The sequence below is a fragment of the Diceros bicornis genome, chromosome 7 (genome assembly GCF_020826845.1).
Source record: "Diceros bicornis minor isolate mBicDic1 chromosome 7, mDicBic1.mat.cur, whole genome shotgun sequence".
Taxonomy (NCBI): Eukaryota; Metazoa; Chordata; class Mammalia; order Perissodactyla; family Rhinocerotidae; genus Diceros; species Diceros bicornis.
In genome coordinates, this window is record NC_080746.1 from 5283575 (window position 1) to 5291381 (window position 7807).

A 7807-nucleotide genomic window follows, 5' to 3' on the forward strand; every position below is an offset into this window, starting at 1 on the left:
ACTTAAGAAATATTTTTCTTAGCTTTCCCCTGTTTTCTGAGGATTTTAGTATGGCTATGTGGTTCAGCGGTATGCCAGAAATACCCAGTTTGAATAAAGGTAGCAGATATCGTGAGGAGATAATCCACTTAGAATCTAAGGCTTCAGTGGTAACACTAAAATCGTATCTATTGTTTTCTCTTCAGATATTGTAGTAGAAATCCTTGGGGTGAACAAATGCCAGCTGAGCTGGAGTCTAGTCTTGGAGTCAATACAGCAACCCCTCATCAACAGGTAGGCTGAAAATGTGTACCCAACATCAGCACAGCTGAAGCCGTCTCTGATCTCAGAGGCATCCAGGGTTTCTAAGTGAACAGCCCACATTGAGAAGAATGGGACTGCAGTCTTTCCTTGCCCTGGGCCCTGACTGCAGAGTGTGGAGTCCAGGGCCACGCACACTAAGTAAAACCCACGCTGCCGGCTTCTGAGTAGGTTGTCATGTGGTAGTAAGCTAGTGTTGGACCAGCCGCTACTGCATTTAGAAAAACTTGATGCAGGCCCCCACATGAACCACTGAAAATACGGTCAGCCTCCAGGCTTTTCAGTGTGCTTAACGGTTCTTTCCAACATCTCCCAACTCCTGTGAACACCGTAAGAACATCCCCTGGCCTGTGCATTACATAATAAAATTATGATTTTTCAGCCATAGGTTCATGACCTCACAGCAAAGCTATGATTAGTGTAAAGATCAGGAATTGTCTTTGCTTAATATAAGGTAGACAAGATAATGAGGTTGGACTCCCACAAAGGGACCAGAAATGAAGTGCTGGATGAACACTCCTAGAATAATCCAGAAGAGGTAGGTATTTCCCTGGCTGGTACCTTGGGATAGAATGCTTCTGAAAAGTATGGAGTACTTCTACTCCTCTCTCAAACCCTGTCCCAATGCAGACTGCGTCTGTTAACTCCCAGTCCTTAAGGGTCCTGGTTTTTGCCTCATTACCTATAAGGTAACCTGTAAATCTATAGTAATTAATTATGAGAAATAGCAGTAGTCAGAAGCTCTGAAAATTCTTAAGTTGATATCACAGGGATTTTTCCTCTCTCACAGTTCTTCGGAGCAGTGCTGATGTGCTAATGTAGCTATATAAATAAATATGGAATTTCCTAAAATCTGGTCTCAAGCACTATTTCTACCTTTATTGGGGTCATAGCCTTTATTAGTTCAACAGACTTATTTCATGGCAGAGTCTTCATCAAGCTATTGAAGTTTAGTGTCCACTAAGGATATCAGTAATGGGTGAGGAGGGAAGGGAAAATAAATGGCATAAACAGGATCCGATGTCTTTTGACTGAGCCAGACCCTCCTCTAAGTTGTTTTGTCCATTTATTTCAGGCATTTGATTTACTGCCTTTGGGACATCGTCCTGGAATTCTTGGATCTCAGTGCCTCCCTTGAGGAGTCTACCATAACCACCTCTGCCTCCGATACCCCAGGCGACCTCAAGAGGATGAGTGACTCCCCTTAGCCATAGGTTATTCCACCCAGTCTTTGAAGGTTGGGAAAGGAGAGTTACTCTGCCACCCAGAGACCAGTCAGGAAGCCTGTGCCTTCTGGAACTGGCTGCTGCTCAGAAGGCATGGGATCTCAGTGGCACAGTTTTCCCCCCAGTTCTACTCTGATTGTAGCAGGTGACGGGGGGCTCTATGTACCAGTTGCATGCATATCAATTTCCATACATTTTTTGTGGTGTTTGGATTGTTGCTGGTGGGTAGATCTTGTTTCCTTTGGGAAAGGAACCTGTAAGGTAGAAAAATGAGCCCCTTTTGCCCCTCCTTTTGCCTTCCTCCTTAAGATTGTTTGCTGATAGCCTGGCCCTGTGCATACATGTGCCTAATCCACCAACAGACAGGCTCTAGATAGACCAAGAAAAAAACAATAGCCATACTTCCTTGGAGTAGAAGACAATCTTCTGAGCTCTCTGTCCCCACCAGGAAACTGAAAATTCCTTCAGGACCACTCTTGAAAGCCAGACCTGTGCATCTTACCTAGTTTCCCAACAATTCCAAAAGAGGGAGGGAAAACGTTTCTCAAGGGACTCCTTGCTCATTGGCTGTTCTCCAACACATCAGCCCTATGGAGGATGCCATTGAAGTCTACTTCTCTGGGTAGCTACACTTTTCCTGTCCAGAAGACTTCAAAGCAGACTGACAAAGCTTCTGGTAGATCCACCCCACCCTCCACACCCTTTCCTGAAAGAGAGTTGCACCACAGGTTTTATTTATTAGCTTTCCTTCTAACACGCTCCCCAAGAGCAGTTGAGTTTTTTCCTTTGTGACCTTCTCTCTATCTTGCTTCAACAAAATTGCATGGCAAGTTGCATATTCACCCCAGTGCTTCCAAAGGGAGGGGAAACACTTGCTCACGGCTGAGAACGCCCAAAGAGAAGGAAACCAAGGGCAATAAGGGGTTCTCTCTTCACAAGTCTCTGGCAGGGAACTTTTAATCTGCACCGATAAGATAGATGAGCAAACTTGCAGGAAGTTGATTACCTATGAAAAACTCTTTGCTTCCTGTTCCTTAAGGATCCAGTTAGTCTTTAAGAACACCAGTAATAAGGCAAAGGAGCTCTCTCGGGCTGCAGTGTCTATTAGAAAAATGGAGCCATTACGAGAAATTGTTAGTAGGAAAGGAGACAGACAGGAAGTCATGAGGGAAGTGCTACACATTAAATGCATGTGGCTAGCTGACAAAAAAGGTTTAAAGGGTGTCACTGGGAGCACCCCTCATCCTTTTAGCTTCGCTCTTGCCTGTTAGTACCCTGCTTTCACTGAATTGTAGATCCTCCCATTTGGAGGAGGGTCTTGGAGTTAGATTGACGAGAAGGGGGTGGATCTACAACAAGCGTTAAGGTTCTCTTTGACTCTAAAGTAGGTGGTGTACATACAATTAAAGTGGCTTATGGAAGAAAGTTGTGAAATCTTTTTACTTTTTTTTCCCCTTCTGGAGGCTTTTAACCATAAAATGTGTTCTGCTATAATTAGGAGACTTTAGGTGTGCTATTATTGCCTGAAGGCAAGGAGATGAATGAGATAATATCTCATGGCACCTTCCAGCCTTAAAAGTTGATTGTTACAGTGACTTTATGGCTCCACGGTTCTCAAAGCATCTCAGACCCTAGACACTCACAGGCACAAGCAGCTCAGCATGTCTACCTTTGGTAAGTATTTGCAGGAGTGTGGAATTGCAGGGAGTCCAGCCTGACTTATTGGAGCTGATCCTTTACCTCCTTCAGCTGGGGCCAAGATGCTCTTTGGGATCGGTGGAGGTGGCCTGCCTGTTTGCTGTACCCTTCTCTCCCCATACTTTACCCTCATATGTACTTAGCCACCTATATGACTTTGCATCTCTGCTGCTAGTTCTGGCTCAAATGTGACACAAAACCAGTACATAAGCTGACACACCATAAAATCCCTGTGGTTATAAATTCTAAGGAATCTTTTGACACTTCCAACCCAAAGAAAACTTCCTTGTATGCTGTATACGAGACCCCACCTCTACTCTCTCTGTCCCTAAAAGATAAGCTGTTCTCAGACTCTCCTACCCAGGAGGGAAATAATGGATATTGCCAAGGAAATAATCAAAACCCATCTGGCTTTGAAATGACCTGCAAAGTTTGGCTTGCAGGTTCAGGCAACAAAGAAGATAAGCATTTGGGAGAGAGCCACAGGTATCAGGAAAAGATACTCCCAGATGAGACAGGGATAACAGGCAGTGAAGAATTGGGCTTGCACTAACCCAGAACATTCTTGATTCTTTTGCCCTACCCAGCCCATTCATTTCCAACTACCACTCTTCTTTGCTCATAGCACCCAACAACAGTTGTTAGGTCCTGGGTGAAGTAAAAATATGTGTGAACTTGATCCCTGGGTAGATGAGTTAGGCTGCCTTAGACTGAAGTTAGACTACTAGGAAAATTCATTTTCTTCCATAAAATCAGTACCTAAGTAGGTAAGCCCCAGGCGTTGATGGATTCAGCAACTCTGACTTCATAAAGGGCCCAGATTCTTTCCATCTTTGTGCTCTGCCATTGTAAACGTGTTAGCTCTGTTCTCAGACTATCTGCCTTCATGGTTGCTGCAGTTTGGGGCATCGTATTCATACCTAACGATACCCATGAAAGAACAGGGTATCTCTTCCATGTTTTCTTTTAAAGTATGAGGAAACCATTTCCCAGAAGCCCTTCAAGAATCCTCTTCTCATGACTTATTGGCCAGAACTGCCTACCCCTAAGCCAATCCACTGACATTGAGAATGGCATTAGCATGATTGGCTTGTAACAGTATTTACCCCCCAGACAGGAGGTCACCCCAGGAAGGTTAAATACCTAAAAAAAAATCATTAGATGTTAGCAAGGAAGAAGCAGAGAATGGGTGTTGATAGACAATGTGTGTTACAGGGGTGGTACCAGCTAAGAGGTAACATTTGCTCAAGGCGCCACTTAAAGCACTTCACATACATTAACTTATTTAACCCACACATCAACCCTGTAAGGTAGGTTATATTATATATCCCCATTTTACAGATAAGGAACATGAGGCACAGAGAGGTTGTGACTTGCCACAGTCACTAGCAAGGAAATGGCAGAGCCTAGATACAAATCTTTTCAGTCTACTCTCAAGCCTACATGCATAACTATTATATATCTGCCTTTCTTCTTACAAAGTCAAATAAGACCAGGTTCTCACTTTTAAGGATCCTATAGTGTAGTAGAGAAGTCAGCAAACTCTTGGTAAAGGCCCATAGAATAAATATTTTAGGCTTTGTGGCCACGTGGAGGTCTCTGTTGCAACTACTCACCTCTTCCATTGTAGCATGAAAGCAGCCATTGACAATACATATACAAATGACTGTGGCTGTGTTCCAATAAAACTTTATTTACAAAAACAGGCAGCTGGCCAGATTTGGCCCAAGAGTAGATTGCACACCCTTTGTCTATCTAGTGAGTGCTTATCGAACTTTAGTGTGACTGTGATTAACCTGGAATCTTGTTAAAGGCCTAGTATGTTGTACTTGAACAAGCTCCCAGATGTATGCGAATGAGAATGCAGATCTTCAGGCACACTTTGAGTATCAAGGGGTTAGAACACAGACAACTCCAATTGGGTGTGATTAATACACTGCTAAATATATAGGAAGGCCCTTAATTGAGAATGAGGGACCATGGAAAGTCTGGGGTGATAATATCTGAATTGACTCCTGAAGGATTAATAAGAATTAGCCAGTGAAAGCATGGGGAGGGTGTCCAGATGGAGGGAACAATGAACAATGTGTGTAAAGACAAAGAGTAGTCACAAAAAGACAAATACTACATGATTCCACTTATCTGAGGTACCTAGAGTAGTCAAGCTCATAGAAACAGAGTAGGGTGGTGGTTGTGGGAGGTTGAGGGGGTGAGGAGTTCTGTAATAGGTACAGGGTTTCAAATTTGCAAGATGAAAAAGTTCTGGAGATCTGTTTTACAACAGTGTGAGTATACATAACACTACTGAACTGTACATTTAAAAGTGGTTAAGATGGTAAATTTTAAAATTGTATTTAACAATTAAGAAATTTAAAAATTAGAAACATGCAGAGCTGCAAGTTGGCGCAGCACAGTAGGAGCACAGCATGCTGGAAAGGAGTGTCAAGAGATGAGGCTTGCAAGCTGCACGGAGTCAGAAGGGAGAGGGCCTATCTGGCGTGGTGTGCTAAGGAACCTCAGGTTGTTTTCCCTCTCCACAATAGGGAATCGTTGAAGAATCTTCCTGAGGAGTAGTTTTCATCAAGGTTGACAGTTCCCGCTTATGGCATTCAAGGGGGTTTGATAACACATGTAAATAGCCCTTAGTCCTACCCCTATGGATTTGACTCCTGTCTCAGTCACTTTCTGACCCTCTTTAATTTCTTCCACTATTTTTTATTCCACTATTTTTTATATACGAGATAGCTTCAGGGGTCTATGGAGTATAATAAACTCAAGGTGATAAAACCCTGATTGAAATGCTAGCTTTGCCACTTAATCAGCTGTGAGGATGTGGTCAGGTGACTTAGCTTCATTGAGATTTAAATTTCTCTCTTAGAAAAAGGGACAAATACAACCATTTTGAGAATTGAAGGAGATAATATATAAGAACAAGCTTTATGAAGTACAAGTGCTGTGTTATGAGAATGCCAATGGCGTTATCCCATTCCTTTGCTGTTTGAGGGACAGTTGGAGATGCATTGCTTCAGGAACCCATTCAGGCAAGCTGGCCTCTGGCAAGCCTCAGGTTCCATAGCCCCCTCAGAACCTGCTATTTATCCTAGTATTCCTTTGCTCTGGAGCAAGATGTGTTTTCTTTCATCCTTCAGGGTGAGGAAAGGAAGGTTAGCCAACCCAGCTGGATGCAAATGGGAGTGGGAACCAGGGAAGGAGTGGTAATTGGGGAGGAAGGGAAACCATGATGCTTTTGTAATTGAAGGCCCAACTGGGCAAGCTCTGCCCTAACTTAGCTCCTGTGTTTCCTTTCCACTGAGAGTGCCAGAAATCACAGGGCAGTAGTTGCTCGCACTGCCTTTATGGACAAGAGAATGAAACCATTGAAGGGTGAATTTCAGCTAGCAAACCTCCATCACTCCTTTGTGGTATAAAAGATGGTAGATGCTGCTACAGAAAACAGTATTTCTCAGGAGAGAGCCAGGAAGGGCAAACTAACCCAAACATTACTTCCACATCCTAAGACTTGTCTGATATTTCTTATTACACAAAAACAACACTGGCTGGTTTGAAAAAGAAGAGACATAAACTCTGAAGAATGTGTCAAGCAAGAAACAAGTGAAATCATCAGAACTTTTTCCTGCTATGACCCGATAGCAACAGGGTTTGAAGCAGAGGCAGCTCTGAAGTGGTGGAGGAAATTTGGGCACCAAGTCACCTTGGCAGATACACTGTGCTATTCTCAGACTTTGCTGAGCCTCCTTGCCCACCTCCCTATCCCTTCTCACCTGTCTCTGGTCTGAAAAGACATTTGAACTCTGCTTTCTTAGAAGTGAAAATAAGCATGTGATGGAATACAGAGAACTACTGGCTTTGATGTCTCTTTACCAACATGACAATATCTGGTTTCTCCACATGTCTTGATTCTTCAAACCTTTCCTACAGCACATCTGTATAAGTTCCTGCTACACTGGTTCTGGGCTGTGAAAGGTTGGGAGGGAAAAATGAAAGAAAAAAGTAAAAGTAAATAGTATTGAGATCCAAACTTAGAAAACATATCTTGAAGTGATATTATCTACTCATTTTAATAGACTTCTTTCTCACCAGTGTGTTTAGGAAATGCAAGCTAATTTTATTAATATTACAGTGTTATAATAATTAAGAAGGTAAGTCTGTGGCTTATAAATAACCCACACTTTGGCTTTTTTTTCTTCCCTTTATGTTCCATGCCATTGTTGCACCCTCTTATTGCGAGCAACGGAGAGTTAGGTGTAATTACTTCCAGACATTTGGATTAATCAATGAAGGTGAAGACCGAGCTAGATAAACACAAAAGTCTGCGGTTGCAGATAAAGGCACTAATGTGTCTGCAGAAGCTCTGACTTCTCTGTGCTGGTTGAATTGGATTTGGTGATCTGTAAGCCCAGGTTAGCAGCACTTTTGCCTGTGCCCTTTTTGAAGAATCATCGGCCCTGTAGCTAGCTAAAAGATTAACCATGATTTAGCAAAATGTCTGCCTTTCGTATCTTGCCTTTAGGGAGGATAGCCCTTATTAAGAAAAAAAACTAAAAACCCTTTTGGAGTTTACA

The 7807-nt window shown here is 42.9% G+C and overlaps 1 protein-coding gene across 4 annotated transcripts in view; it reads left to right on the forward strand.

The window, feature by feature from the left end:
* The window catches only part of SNX19 (sorting nexin 19), a 41004-nt gene extending 38053 nt beyond the window's left edge, over positions 1-2951 (forward strand). For all 4 annotated transcript variants that reach the window (XM_058544794.1, XM_058544790.1, XM_058544793.1 and 1 more), the window contains 2 exons: positions 186-273; positions 1376-2951. In XM_058544794.1, coding sequence (XP_058400777.1) covers positions 186-273; positions 1376-1438 — 151 coding nt within the window. In that variant the 3' untranslated portion in view covers positions 1439-2951. The remainder of the gene's footprint in view (positions 1-185; positions 274-1375) is intronic.
* The last annotated feature ends 4856 nt before the right edge of the window (positions 2952-7807 follow it).